General features: G+C 39.6%; 1 protein-coding gene across 4 annotated transcripts in view; it reads left to right on the top strand.

Annotated features, from left to right (window-relative positions):
* The window catches only part of LOC101746894 (protein daughterless), a 122,262-nt gene that overhangs the window by 22,455 nt on the left and 83,290 nt on the right, over positions 1 to 16,517 (top strand). For all 4 annotated transcript variants that reach the window (XM_038016763.2, XM_062672425.1, XM_062672427.1 and 1 more), the window contains exon 2: positions 11,445 to 11,497. In XM_038016763.2, the coding sequence (XP_037872691.2) occupies positions 11,445 to 11,497 (53 nt within the window). The remainder of the gene's footprint in view (positions 1 to 11,444; positions 11,498 to 16,517) is intronic.

Here is a 16,517-nt window from a genome sequence, read left to right as displayed (position 1 = left end):
GCAGCAGTGAATAACCCCAAAAACTAACTACCATTGGTGTAAACAAAAGTAAATCTTTAATAATCTTTTTTGTACTTATTCCTTGCTATTTCATGGGGTTCTTGATTATGCTCTTGGCGGTAGGACGTGGAGTCAGTTCCTGCGAGTCACCAAGCTTTTGTTTTATTGCATATATGGTGGCTACCCGAGCGCACGGAACCGTGACTTGAATGTTCCACCCACCTTGAGACAGAGGAACGAAGTCGGAACTTTATTACCTGTCTATGCCGACCTTCAATTCTATTCAAATAAGCAGGATATTGGTACCTACCCGTGAGGGCTTGCAATACCAATAAAGAGGCGGTAATGTTGTAATGACCTAGTCCAAAATATTTTCGTATTGAAACAATATTGTGAAAATATCAAATATATTATAAATTATTAGTGTGTGTGTGTGTGTGTGTGTGTGTGTGTGTGTGTGTGCGTGTGCGCGCGTGTGTGTGTGTGTGTGTGTGTGCGCGCTTTTTATTGTACAAGGTGGGTAGACGACGACCCACTCGGTTATGTGACTGCCGAAATCTACAGTATCCAACACTAAGATTTTCTTATTTCTAGCGAGCTTATCTTTTTTGCTAAATAAAAAAAAAATTACCAACGCAACAACAATTTCCAAGAAAAAAATGGAAATCGTTGCTCTCAATTTATCTATGACTCAAGAAAACCGAAGAAATATGTTTTAACGGCAAAACAGACTGCATATCCATTGAAGTGGTCCTTCGCGACTGTTGAACTACGATATTATCACCGGATTTAGATAAACTTTGCGCAAATGCGTCAAAGTGAATACGTGTATGACAATATTGGTTTCCTAAGCTAAGCGTTACTATTTTTTTTTATTTTATTATGTTACTAGCGACCCGCCCTCGCTTCGCTTCGGAAACTGTAATTTATTATTGATTTCTCCACTGTTTAATGGATGTTATTATACATATAAACCTTCCTCTTTAATCACTCTATCTATTAAAAAAAACCGCATCAAAATCCGTTGCGTAGTTTTAAAGATTTAAACATACATAGGGACAGATATAGGGACAGAGAAAGCGACTTTGTTTTATACTATATAGCGACCCGCCCTCGCTTCGCTTCGGAAACATTAAAACACACATGAAACCAAAAAAATAAAATAAAAAAATAAATAAAAAAAAGTAGCCTATGTTCATCAGGGACAATGTCGGCTTCTAATGGAAAAATAATTTTTCAAATCGGTCCAGTAGTTTCGGAGCCTATTCGAAACAAACAAACAAACAAATCTTTCCTCTTTATAATATTAGTATAGATAATACCTCACGAACCTGACATCTAAAGTGAATTCAAGAGACGCACTCCATCGCACGAGGCTGTTGACCTCGGGCTCAACAGATTTCTGTTTCATTGCTTGCAATTCAATAATATTGTTTTTAAAAATGAAAAGGGCTTGGCTATCCCCATCGTGAACAATATCTATTAGCGACAAGATCGTTTTCTATAAGATGAGCTGAGTAAAACTAAAATAGCATTTCACTGCACATTTTACCACACGAAGGAACTGTTCGGAGTGGTTACCATTAACTATGGAGGGAGGAAATTAGTTTGGACTACGTAAATATGTGAGATCTTGTATATTAACTATACTTGAGACCTTAGAACTTATATCTCAAGGTGGGTGGTGCATTTACGTTGTGGATGCCTATGGGCTCCAGTAACCACTTAACACCAGGTGGGCTGTGAGCTCGTACACCCATATAAGCAATAAAAAAAAAACTGTCACTAACTAACTACTCTAGTCATTAAATATATTTAATTTCCTAACTCAGCATACTTCAATCAGTTAACAACTGCTCAATTCATATCGTACCCTGTGCCTATGCTAGCGCCATTCTGGAGGATTTTTTAACTGTTATTAAATAACAGTTCAAAAATTAGTGCTGCAAGTGGGACACCGTTTCAAGCTTCTCCCATATGAGACGGTTCTCCTTATCTCTACCCTCCATACCATAAACCAAAACGCTCGCCTCTTCTGTCTTACGCTATAATCAATCTACCCTCGATCTTGTAATTATATGAAGCCTTTAATTTCAAAACTACCGTTAGAATTACTTTACGTTTCAATTTTATATAATATAATAATTGTGCAGTCACGACCTGACTGTGTACTTTTAAATGTTCAATCATTTATTCAATAATAAGTACTATTGATTTTATTGGTATGATGTTTGAACGTAATGTACGTACCGTTGTTTCTATATTTCTTTAAATAATACATAAAATTTTCAATACATTTTGTAATTATTTTTGTTTTTTTTTTTATAATAGTATATTATATTTTAGAGTATCATATATATATATCTTTTTTGCCACGTACCATCCGGCTATGGAATGAGCTCTCCTCCACGGCGTTTCCCGAGCGCTATGACATGTCGTTCTTCAAACGAGGCTTGTGGAGAGTATTAAGCGGTAGGCAGCGGCTTGGCTCTGCCCCTGGCATTGCTGAAGTCTATGGGCGACGGTAACTACTCACCATCAGGTGGGCCGTATGTCCGTCTGACTACAAAGGCAATAAAAAAAATTATTACATTGAAGCTTTATCTTTTTTGTACACGACAAGCTAATTGCATGAGAGCACAGTCCATTCAATTTAAAGTGATTACTGGAGCCCATAGACATCAGTAACGTGAATGTCGCTGAGTTCATCCACAGCGAAGTCGTCGTGGCCTAAAGGATAAGACGTCCGGTGCATTCGTATGTAGCGAAGCAACGGTGTTCGAATCCCGCAGGCGGGTACCAATTTTTCTAATGAGAGTACGTATCTCATTAGAAAAATTGGTTAACAAATGTTCACGATTGACTTCCACGGTGAAGGAATAACATCGTGTAATAAAAATCAAACCCGTCAAAACTATAATTTGCGTAATTACTGGTGGTAGGACCTCTTGTGAGTCCGCGCGGGTAGGTACTACCACTCTGCCTATTTCTGCCGTAAAGCAGTAATGCATTTCGGTTTGAAGGGCGGGGCAGTCATTGTAACTATACTGAGACCTTAGAACTCATATCTCAAGGTGGGTGTAAGCAAATTCTTTCAATCTGAGCACGTGAGCTCACCTGCCCGGGCCTAACTAGCCTAGGAATAGCCTCTTAGGGTACTAGCGAATAGATAGGGGGATAAAAGCAGCAGTAACCACTTACGTTCAGGTGGCCTAATACTCGTCTGCCTACAACGGCAATAAAAATGCCGCCAAAGCTATGTTGTATTCCGACTGCCCTTGTATTCAAACTAGAATGAACCGTAGTCAATACATGTGTGCGCTCAGACCATACTCTCACCAATATTCGAGTTAACTGGCCTCGCGTCACCTCCAGCGTTAAGCGGCTGCCAGACCGCGTAGACATCACGATTCCACTGTCCACCTCATCACACGAGGCGTTATTCCTGATCCAAGAAATTTAAATAGTATATCAGGCTTTCACTTATTTGCATGAGCAAAATTTTGTTATGAAAATGTTTGAAATGTTTCATTAAAACTTTTTTTAAATTACCTGTTTTACATGTAAATATGTTTACTTTAACTTTGTTGTTGTTGTTAATGTTTTTCTGTGTAATAATTCTTATTTTTAATGTTTTATTCCGTTTTCGCCTCGTGTGGCTTATAACATTCAACTTTTTTTTTAATTCACCATCACCGTCCTCCACCCTTCAAAATGTTCGACACAATTGTATTTAGGGTGGATATGGTGACGTGACGCGAAGTGGGTACCGTATAATTTGGATTATCCGCTGAACAATGCGTTTAGAAGGGGAGTCCTGACTGGATCGCTTGGCGACCCGGTTAAGTTTATAAAGTGACGTCATTGTGTACTATGGGATTGATGCCTGAAGTTTCATCCAATATTATTTGTCTCCTTTTTTTTTATTGCTTAGATGGGTGGACGAGCTCACAGCCCTCCTGCTGTTAAGTGGTTACTGGAGCCCATAGACATCTTCAAGGTAAATGCGCCACCCACCTTGAGATATAAGTTCTAAGATCTCAGTATAGTTGCAACGGCTGCCCTACGCTTCAGACCGAAACAGATTACTGCTTCACGGCAGAAATAGGTAAGGCGGTGGAACCTACCCGCGCGGACTCACAAGAGGTCCTACCACCAGTAACGGTGTCAACGGTGTCGTGCGTCCTCCCGAGAGGAGCACATTCGAGATTGGTGAGATGACTCTGGTTACTGTTTTCCTGAAAGTAGAATGTGTGCAAGGCGAAGCTTGTTGAGAAGTGTTAACTGCTTTAAGTAGTTTTGGTTAAGTTATTGACTCTTCAACATATCTGTTAGGGTTAGATGTTGCTATGAGCTAATAGCAATGGCTGTTTTCCCGGTGGATAGGCTTCATCATACCACATGCTTATAGCCAAATCGTGTTCTACTGCCAAAGACTTTTGACGACTTTTTTATTATTATTTTTTATTGTCTTTGTAGGCAGACGGGCACACGGCCCACCTGATGGTGAGTGGTTACCGTCGCCCATGGACTTCAGCAATGCCAGGGGCAGAGCCAAGCCGCTGCCTACCGTTTAATACTCTCCACAAGCCTCGTTTGAAGAGGGACTGTAAGAAGATTACTGGCCGCAAAACCTTCATCTCCTTTTATTGTTGTGAATTAAATATATACCAACTTCAAAGCCTAACTACAAGGCTTTTATACCCTAAACAAAACGACTCACGTCGCTACAGTATTTTACGTGATGCTCAAACAAACCTAGATGCAAAAATTATTAAAATCTGTGATAAAGAGTCAATGACGTTCCTGACCTCATCTTCATAGCTTTTTAAACATAATGCACAACGCATTGTACATGTATTTAAGAGATATTTATGTACAGTGTTTAAATATAACTAGAGGATGACCGGAAGTGGCATTGGATTGGTCACGCTTTGAGAAAGCCCGATACCCACCTATCAAAGAGAACACTGATCTGAAAAGTGTCTGGCAAAAGGAAGAGAGACCGCCCCAGAACAACTTGGCGTCGCTCGGTGGAGCAGGAGCTAGGGGTCTTGGGCACGACGTGGGAGGAGCTAGAACAGACTGCCCAAGACCGATATAAATGGAAAAATTTGATTCGAGCCCTACACCCCAGCAGAGGGTAATAGGAAAGAATGATGATGATGAGAGGATGACCGAGCTTTTCTAGGATTTTTTTTTTATAAATTGTGTTTTTTAGAAATTATATTTAAATACGAATTACACATTGATATTATATTATGTTATTTGTTGTTTTCTTTCAATAAAAAAAAATAAGTTTATTTTTAAGTTGATTATCGATAAAGTTGATTATTGAAAATCGAATAAAACAACATTTTCTGAAAATAAATCGTAGCTACATCGATTTATCGCCCCCGAAATCCCCTGTAAATGTTATGAAAATCGTTGGAGCCGAGATTCAGATTATATATATACATATTTATATACAAGTATTGCTCACAGTGCGTTTCCAGAGGTCTTTTTGCCACGTACCATCCGGCTATGGAATGAGTTCCCCTCCACGGTGTTTCCCGAACGCTATGACATGTCCTTCTTCAAACGAGGCTTGTGGAGAGTATTAAGCGGTAGGCAGCGGCTTGGCTCTGCCCCTGGCATTGCTGAAGTCCATGGACGACGGTAACCACTCACCATCAGGTGGGCCGTATGCTCGTCTGCCTACAAGGGCAATACAAAAAAAAAAAAAAAACACAGTTATTAGATTAGGTAGAATTTGAAAATAAGTAGTCAATCAGTAGAGTTAATGTTCCACGGTCAGTACCAAGAAAGCCAAAAGCATTTTAACAAATAAATATTTGTGCGGAATTTGGAGCACTTCGGCATTCAAAATTACAAGATTCACGTCTCCACCCTTGAGGCGGTGAGACGATGAGACATTCCATCTCAATTACGTTAATTAATGCCTTTTTGTTTTTGAATATTAAGACGACAATGGAGAGAGTAGAGACAGTAATTCGTGTCGTTAATTCGTTTTAATCTTCTGAGTTGCGGCGTGTTTTGAATTGTCTGCTGGCGGGGCAGATTGCGTAGAAGGTATCTGTCTAGTTGTCGCCGGCTCCAAACGATCCTGCCTCTGAAACTTCAAATTGTCATCGTCGTGACCTCAAGATTATGTTAGTCGATGTTTTGATGCTTTTTTTTCGGGTAGAGGGCCGAACCTCCTACGAGGTCCCTGCGCAAAAGGGGCGCGCGGGGTATGTGAGACTCAACGATCTGCACGGTGTTGTGAGCAGACCGCGGGCCCAAGGATGAAATTAGGTTTTTTTTTTAAGTATCATAAATTGGTAATATATTTTTCTTTCTTCAACAATTAATTTCTCAGTGGTGTATATATAAATTACAAACGCTCACAGCATTCATAGGAGATCACCATACCAATTTCATAAGTTTGAAAGTATAAAATGAATATTTATGGTATAGAACAATCCTAGAGCATGCCTCAATTCACGTTGAGAACAGAGATTGCATAATGGGAGAATTAATGTTACTACTGCAACTTGCTGGCCGTGTGTCCGTTGGTACTGAGACTAGAACTCCATTGAACATTAAGCCTGCCCTCGCAAACTAAGGGGGCTCTTGCATGAATGCAAATTAAAATCGACCCTAAAAAAGATTTAGTAAAATTTGAACACAATTTAGACGTGTATGTTAGTTATATTTATTTATTTATACTTTATTTCAGTTTTTTTTTAAAACCATAACATTTTGTTAGTAAGAATTACTTATAATCTGTGTTAGTAACTTCGGTGTGAGATATCGCAAACATTGTGGATGCAATACAAAAGCGCGGCAGTGACAACATCATCCTAAAGGCATTTTTATATTGAACACGTAGGGCATTGTAAGCTCTCCGCGTATATATGTGGTCCACAGACTATACGAATATAACATTTTTATTTTATAACTGAAAGTTTTTTTTCTTTTCTAAATGGCATTGGACAGGTCACTTTGCTCGTAGAATGGATGGCGTTTGAGACGGAAAAGTTCTTGAGTGGCGACCGCGTACCGGAAGACGCAGCGAGGGTAGACCTTCCACAAGATGGATCACGACCTATTGAGATTCGCGGGAATCCACTAGATGCAGGCAGCGCAGGATCGATCTGTGTCAGGGGGGGGGGGGTCATGTCCAGCAGTGGACGTCTGTGAGCTGATTGTAGTCCTTAATCTTACTTTAATTAATACAATTGGCCATTGTGGACAGAGACACATAAAGCGCACAAGAGGTCCAACCACCAGTATAATTATTTATTTTATTACAGGGTGGCCCATAAGTCCTTTGAAAAGTAAAATTTGAATAAAACGAACAGGGCGCGCGTGAGCGGTGCAGGGGAAGCGGGGGGAGTAACTTCGGTTTCTGGGAATTTAGTCGCGATGGAGCGTTTTACCGGAGCGGACCGTGCGTTTTGTGTGCGCGAGTTTTATAAAAACGACAATTCGGCAACCGTTGCGCGGCGTAAATTTCGAGAACACAAAGGTTTACACAACTTTGACGACACTCCGACTCTTCAAACGATTAAGAACTGGGTTGCTAAGTTCGAGGAGACCGGTTCGACGTTAGATAAACCGCGGTTGGGTCGCCCAAGGACGTCACGTACGGAACAAAACATAGACACAGTGACACAGTCTATTCGCGAAAATCCGACACAGTCAACTCGTAAGCGCGCCAGAGCATTAAACGTATCCAGGACATCGTTACAACGGATTTTGAAGAAAGATTTACATATGCACCCTTACAAAATTCAGTTGGTTCAAGAATTAAAGGAAACTGACGGTATTCAAAGACAAAATTATGCGAATGAAATGTTGAATCGGTTTACTTCCTTCAATAACATAATGTTCTCTGACGAGGCTCATTTCCATCTTAACGGGCATGTTAGTAAATAAAATTGCCGCTATTGGAGCCCCATCAATCCAAAACTTAAGCATCAGAAGCCCTTACATAGTCCGAAAGTGACTGTTTGGGCCGCTATGTCAGCCCATGGTATCCTAGGGCCTTACTTCTTTGAGGATGGCAGAGGGCGCGCAGTTACTGTTACGTCGGAGCGATATGTGGCTATGATCGAAGAGTTTTTCATACCAGAATTGCAAAACTTTTCAGGCTTTAATGCCAGGACGTGGTTTCAACAGGATGGGGCCACTTCTCACACCTCTAACACTGCTATGCCCGTTATCCGTCAACTTTTTCCTGGCAAAGTTATCTCTAAGAGAGGAGACATTTCCTGGCCTCCACGTAGTCCAGATCTGACCCCGATGGATTTTTTTTTGTGGGGCTACCTTAAGGCTAAAGTACACGACACAAACCCGCGGTCAATTGAGGCCCTAAAAGAAAACATCCGCAGAGAAATGACAAGCATTTCAGCAGTGACGTGCCGCGCAGTCATCGACAATTTTAGACGTCGTTTGCAAGAGTGCCGTGATCGCAACGGATTACATTTAGGAGATGTTATTTTCAAAAAATAATTCCCGTTTTTTAAGCTTTTTATGTAAATAAAAATTTAATTCATAATGTAATTAGTTTTATTTTAATAAATTTTTTTTCATATCAAAGGACTTATGGGCCACCCTGTATTAAATGGTCACAAAATTGAACTTTAATGAAATTTTAAATTTTATCAAATTAGATTTGTTTAACTTTGATCTTGTACTTAATTGTATCCTGCACAAATAATATACACTTCATAAACCTTAGGAAGGTGACGAAGTAAAGGGTAAATCCCATTGTGTGCTTCAACACTGAACAAGCAAAACTCAGCTTTCAGCCCACTGAGTTTCTCGCCGGATCTTCTCAGTGGGTCGCGTTTCCGATCCGGTGGCAGATTCTGCCAAGCACTGCTCTTGCTAGGGCCAGAGTTAGCAACACTCCGGTTTGAGCCCCAAAAGCTCACCTACACGCTAGGGTAACGCTGATAGAGCCTCTCAAGGCTATCAGCATAGGTAGGGGAAAAAAGGCAAATGAATATATAAATAACTAAATAAAAGGTGTTTTTAAGTTAACTGTTAACTGAACTGCTTTTAACGAGAATTTAGTTTAAATGATAAAATGAATCCAGACCTGATGATTAGCATAAATTAAAAAAATAATTAAAAACTCAGATGCAGATATCAACGGAGGAAATCAATAAAACTTTAGCGTCTTCTAGTTATTGCAACCGAAGTTTCTGATAAATACATCAATAAAACACATATTTAAGCCTATAAATTATACCTTTTGTAGAATGTAGTGTTGTAGCAAACGGCGGTGGAGCAAACATTCGGATAATATTTTTATATTCAACAGGTGTTTGTGGCATCTGAGTTTGAATAAATTACATTTCAATTAGAAAACTTCTTTTACTGCTTGCTACTTTTACTCTTTCTACTTTTTTTACTGGTGGTAGAGGACCTCTTGCGAGTTCGCACGGGTAGGTACCACCACCCTGCCTATTTCTGCCGTGAAGCAGTAATCCGTTTCGGTCTGAAGGGTGGGGCAGCCGTTGTAACTATACTGAGACCTTAGAACTTATATCTCAAGGTGGGTGGCATTTACGTTGTAGATGTCTATGGGCTCTGGTAACCACTTAACAGCAGGAGGACTGTGAGCTCGTTCAACGTTCACTATTGAAAACGTAACCTGTGAATTAAGTAAGCACCCCCTAACACGCGCGCCTTTAATGAAAAGCGACAATGTATTTAGGTCGGGATTGAATGAATCTTATTGCCACCTCATGCCTTTTTTTTCCTACCTAGGCTGATAGCCTTGAGAGGCTATTTCAGCGGAACCTTAACTAATAGGTGAGCTCACGGGGCTCAAACCTGAGGACGTTGCTAACACGAACCCTAGCAAGAGCCGTGCTTCGCAGAATCTACCACCGGATCGGAAACGCGACCCACTGAGAAGATCCAGCGAGAGTGGGCTGTGTTTGAGGGTTAATTTACTCGTCGAGCCCTTCGTCGCAAGCGACGGGTTCGACGAGAACGGTGACTGGAACACCACCTCATGAACAAATAAACTGGTCACCCTGGACGGTGGTTTTAAAGGCCTTAAGGCCAGGCTTACTTAATGTATGACTGAAGATTGTACCAAGTGGCTCACCACGTGTTCCTTACCAATCAGTTTGAAATGTTAAACAACACCACGGGCATGCAGTGCTGAATGTAATGCATACGAGTTTTTTTTTTTCTATTCTATCAGCCCATGGACGTCCACTGCTGGACATAAGCCTCCCCCAAGCCTCGCCACAAAGACCGGTCCTGCGCTGCCTGCATCCAGCGGATCCCCGCGAACCTCAATAGGTCGTCGGCCCACCTTGTGGGAGGCCTACCCACGCTACGAGTATAATTTAACTAATTGATTTGTGGCGGGTAGCCATCATAGAACGCAAGATAATTGACAGATGCCTGAATCTCGCTTACGACATTTTCAAGATAAAGCGCATATATACAAGTTCCGAACAACAACATTAGGACCGTCGGTCTACCGAGCAATATCACCCGCTCGGTGGAAGATCTTCCCTTTGTCGTATATATTCCCAAAGATTCGCTTTGTATGGGATCAGTTTTGAAAACGGTAACAAAACAAACAAGCTCTATTCAACAGCCTCAAGATAGAACTTTTTCGTGCGCTATCTGTGTGGAGGGTATTGAAAACACGTATTCGAGATGAGAACGTCTAGATCACCCGATCTACAATTGGTTTTAGTAGAGAACCCGAACGCCGCCGCAGTTTGGTTCGCTGTCACAAGACACTGGGGATGAGAACACTTTATTAGCTCTTTAAGCGCGAACCGTCGATAGATCGATTCTCTGTTAATGCGTATAAAGTGCGGAGCGTCGGAATACCGACTAATGCGCAGTTTGATTAAAGGTATTAGATATCGTAGCGCTATGTATAGGTATATATATTATGTTTATTGCTTATGTTTGTGGACGAGCTCACAGCCCACCTGGTGTTAATTGATCACCGGATGCCGCCACCCACCATGAAATATGAGATCTAAGGTCTCAGTATAGTTACGACGGCTGCTGCCCCACCCTTCAAACCGAAACTCATTACTGCTTCACGGCAGAAATAGGCAGGGTGGTGGTACCTACTCGTGCAGACTAACAAGAGGTCCTGCCACCAGTAAATAACATTTAATAACACAATTTAACAAACAAGTGCTTAAAATTATTTTGCTGTGAATTTAGCATTGATTTATGTATTTATTTTAAAAGATACTTTTTTTCCAAAAAATCCTTTAGCAATTTCTGAAAAATATGTGAAAATAAGTTCAGCACTAAAAGAGTTAGAAATGGCATAACACGTGATCATTGTAATAACAACGCGACAGTTTGAGGAACGCTGCGAACGGGCTCCGATTACTTTTACTACGCGAAGAATCGATAGTGTTTTTTTTATTTAATTAAATTAATTCCTTTGTTTTTAGTGACAGAAAAAACAGGCTACCAATCACCATATGGAGGGATGGACAATGGAATGGTAAGTCTTTTATAACATTACTAGACGGGTACCCACTACACGTGTATTGTTAGTAAATAATACGTGAAGCAAAAACTTTGTATCCCTTTTTACGAAGATTGCGCGGACGGAGGAGTATGAAATTTTCCACACTTATAGAGAATACAGAGAAGAAGTGCACAATGCTAATATTTTTTTAAATTAATGCATAAAAGATACATTAAATCAATAAAGAAAACATTACACACACTATATACCATGTATTTGACGCACACACGCATGCATACTATTTATTGTCAAACTTTTGTTCTTGACGTCTGTTGTCAAATTGAGAATAGATTAAATATTGTTTCTCTTTGTTCATATTTTTTTATAGTGTAGTCTTGGCGAAATTTGAGATTATAGAAGTATAAAATAGAATCATAATAGTGTACAAACTTACAATTCCAACTAATTAGGTATAGTCAAATTTCGACTACTGCGGGACCACTAGTTGTTAGTAAATAATGGGAACATACATAACATACTAGTAATACAACAAACTACTAAATTTAGTGTTACTTAGTACTCAGTTTTTATTAATCAATCCTTTATAGAATATTTTATCCTATTGATGGCTGCACAGATATATGTCTCAGAATTTTCCGTACCTATTTAATATTCTCTTGGTCGCATATATATCATCTATACTTCTATACTAATATTATAAAGAGGAAAGATTTGTTTGTTTGTTTGTATTGAATAGGCTCCGAAACTACTGAACCGATTTGAAAAATTCTTTCACTGTTTGGAAGCTACACTATTCCGAGTGACATAGGCTGGAATCTGTTTTGAAAAAAAATAGGGTTCCTAACTAAAACTCCAATAATGTAACCCGAGGTGTAAAAAATTACCTAAAATATTCTTTACATCGCCTGCCCTGCGAAAACTATTGATGATAGAATAAAATAATGTACTACGACTTTGTAGAACACATTATTATTTACAAAAAGTATCGCGACAGTATATGTCTAACTATTATAGTTATGCCGCAATAAGTGTTATTTTATTTAAAAAAAATAAAGCAACGTCAAATATCGTTGAAATTTTTGTTAAAGACCCGAGCGGAGCCGGAGCCGGCCGCTAGTCGTTTATAAGTACTTTCTTTATGGAGTCTCTTAATAAAACATCACAAAAAAAATATCCTTCAGTTAATAGATAAAAAAACAAATGTACTGTTTTTTCTTGCAAACCTTTCATACGTTGTTCGGCTGGGCGTCGGCATCGGAGCTCACAGCATTTTATCCGCTGACCCTTTACGAAAAAAATAGCTGATCGGGTAAACCTTATTTGCATTGGATCTTTCCTTCCAGGGGTAATATACTAAAAACTATACAGTGTAGTTTGGTGGGTAGATATACCGCTCTGAAGGGGTCGTGTACTGATAAGACTAACCGACCTGACTGCTTCGTAAACATTCACAATTTATTTTTTATTTTTTTATTACTTAGACGTGTGGACGAGCTCACAGCCCACCTGGTGTTAAGTGGTTACTGGAGCCCATGGACATCTACTACGTAAACGCGCCACACACCTTGAGATATAAGTTCTAAGGTCTCAGTATAGTCAATTCACTATTTAATTAATAACAGGTCTATTAAACGAAGGACACTTCAAAAACATCCGACTTTTGAATTTGATATCGATTTTAAAATGATTAGCGAAGTTAGCTTGTGAGCAATACCGTCTTTACCATAAGGGCACACGGGGCCCGTGCCCAGGGCCCCCATTCTCAGGGGGCCCGGAAAGACAATTTCTCTCACACGTTTATTCTCAAAACATTTTTGTCGGGCACATTAGACTTTTTTCACAAATCAGTAATCAGAAGGTATTTACAAGGCATATACTATGCCCATAATAGAAGATTTTGCTCAACAGAAATCCCGAAAGAAACCGTTATCGAAATCGTAACCAAAAAACCAGCAGCATTCTAATATCATTAATGACATATTATATTCTATTTGATTACCTATAATAAATGGTCATTCATACTCAGTAAAAAAAGTTATTATAATTCGCTTTTTTTACTTTCCAAAAGGGCCTCAAATTCTTGTGTGCCCAAGGGCCCCATCCTAGTTTAAGACGTCCCTGCTTGTGAGTTGAAAATATTATTAATACTACGCTAGCCAGTAAAGTAGTATCTCCAAAAAAAATGTTTAAAGGAACCTAGAGAAGTCCTTGTTTTGTGACGTCACTACACATACATTTGTTTATATTTACGACGCGAAGCGCTCTATAAAAGCGGGGAGGGGGGTGTGACGCAAGCGGCGAACGGGTGCGGGTAAGGGGGGGGAAGACAGTAACTTGCTTTTAATTCGCGGCACTTCCTTTGTTGCCTCTTAACTGTACGGACGTACTGTCGGCAACGGAAGTGTGAGATTTTTTTTCTTTTCTATTTTTTGAGTTTTATTTAGATTAGTGTTCGATTGTAATAAAAATACATTGTCGTAGCAGAAGTATACTGGTATACCTGACGTCTTGTCGCTACTGCACTCAATAATATATTGCTCTATCACCATATTTAGATATGAGGTGGATATCTCAATGGCATAGGCGCTTTAAGGCATAAATATGAACACGTGTTAAGTATATCGTTAATCTTGATTACAGCGGGCGTATACCCTAGTAGTCATACACGCTGAAAAAACAAATATTCTTTCTTTTTAATTACAAATTACAAAATTCGTGAGTCCGCACGGGTAGGTACCACCGCCCTGCCTATTTCTGCCGTGAAACAGTAATGCGTTTCGGTTTGAAGGGTGGGGCAGCCGTTGTAACTATACTTGAGACCTTAGAACTTATATCTCAAGGTGGGTGGCACATTTACGTTGTGGATGTCTATGGGCTCCAGTAACCACTTAACACCAGTTGCGCTGTGAGCTCGTCCACCTATCTAAGGAATAAAAAAAAAAACAAAGCAAAGTAATTAACATTTCGACCCCGTTAGTTAAGTACATATAACACGCCGTGTTGTCGTCGACTGTACGCAAAAGACAGTCTTAGAGTAATAAAACTGAAGACGCAGGGAATCCAGTCGAGTGTGTAATGCGTGTCCCTACACATACACGTATGTAGTGTGTGCTTTATAGCTGTATGTAGTAGGTACGTATGTATGTTCAATGTGAATGATACATTTGTATTTTTAATGGCGTACGGTCGCCTTGATTTCGATATCTCAATTGCACTTGAATAACAGCCATCCTGTCTCCGAGCCTTACTGGTGGTAGGACCTCTTGTGAGTCCGCACGGGTAGGTACCACCCCGCCTAATTCTGCCGTGAAGCAGTAATGCGTTTCGGTTTAAAGGGCGGGGCAGCCGTTGTAACTGAGACTTAAGTACTCATATTTCAAGGTGGGTGGTGGCATTTACGTTGTAGATATCTAACACCAGTTGGGCTGTGAGCTCGTTCACCCATCTATGCAATGAAAAATAATAAAAAAGAACCAGAACGAATCATGGCTTTATCAGAATTACCTGGGATCATAGCACGCCCACCAGAGAAACTCCGTCTAAATGTTGAGGAGTCAGTAAAGTAGCCCCCTGATCTTCCATCACACAACAAGTAAACAATAGGAACAGTAATATTATGATTGTGCTACAAACTACCCTCGCTTTTACTGCCGAGAGCATTTAGTTAAGTGGCCGTCCCGTTTGGTTTACGGTCAGTCCACTCACTGAACTACGGGTCCATGACATTTTATTTGCCGTAAACATTGAGCTACGTCCGAATTCAAAATTGCAGTCGACAAAAATCTATATTAATCTATACTAATATTGTAAAGAGGAAAGATTTGTTTGTTTGTTTGTATTGAATAGGCTCCGAAAATACTGAACCGATTTGAAAAATTGTTTCACTGTTTGGAAGCTACACTATTCCCGAGTGACATAGGCCATAATCTTTTTTGAAAAAAATTAGGGATTTTTACTAAAACTCCAATAATGTAACCCAAGGTATAAAAAAATTCCCTAAAATATTCTTTACATCGCGTGCCCTGCGAAAACTATTGATGATAGAATAAAATAATGTACTACGACTTTGTAGATCACATCATTATTTACAAAAAGTGTCCCGACAGCATGTGTCTAACTATTGTAGTTATGCCGCAATGAGTGTTCTTTTATTTAAAAAAATAAAACAACGTTAAATATCGTTGAAGTTTTTGTTAAAGACCCGAGTGGAGCCGGAGCAGGCCGCTTATATATTATAAAGCTGAAAAGTTTGTTTGTTTGAACGCGCTAATCTCAGGAACTACTGGTCCGATTTGAAAAATTCAAATTCAGTGTTAGATAGCCCATTTATCGAGGAAGGCTATATATGAGTCGACTATTATCAAAGGCGGCAATCTGACTTTTGGACAATGATTGGTAAATCAGAAAAACGAATTATTGACTTTGTATTCCATTGGCAGTCACAAAACTCTTCGGAACGACATCTTAGATAAATAACAGGTTAACTATTAACCTTTATTTAATGCAGGTTTTGAACCGTATTCTTTGAAGGAGACGATTATATTCAAATAAATCTGTATTGACATATCAATAAAATTTTTTTGCCCAAATGTACAGATTGCCGCCTTTGATAATAGACGACTCATATAACATCACGGTAAGACCAAAAGTGGAGCACCAATAAAGAATGTTTCCAAAATATTTTCATTTTCTACGTAAATAAAGTGGGGGTGAAAATTTAGCGTTATGCCAAAGTAACTATTCCACGCGGACGGAGTCGCGGGCATAAGCTAGTATCAAATAGAACTCACTGACTTTTGCTATTACTGTGAAGAATCAAAACTAGATGATGACCGAGCTTTGCTCGTTTTTTTCTTTTTTTGATCGCTCCATCTTGTTGTGTCTTTAAAGCATTTAGTTTTTTTTTATTTTTTATTGCTTAGATGGGTGGACGAGCTCACAGCCCACCTGGTGTAAAGTGGTTACTGGAGCCTATGGACATCTACAACGTAAATGCGCCACCCACCTTGAGATATAAGTTCTAAGATCTCAG

The sequence above is a fragment of the Bombyx mori genome, chromosome 2, assembly GCF_030269925.1.
Source record: "Bombyx mori chromosome 2, ASM3026992v2".
NCBI lineage: Eukaryota > Metazoa > Arthropoda > Insecta > Lepidoptera > Bombycidae > Bombyx > Bombyx mori.
This window is presented reverse-complemented; position numbering and strand designations above follow the sequence as displayed.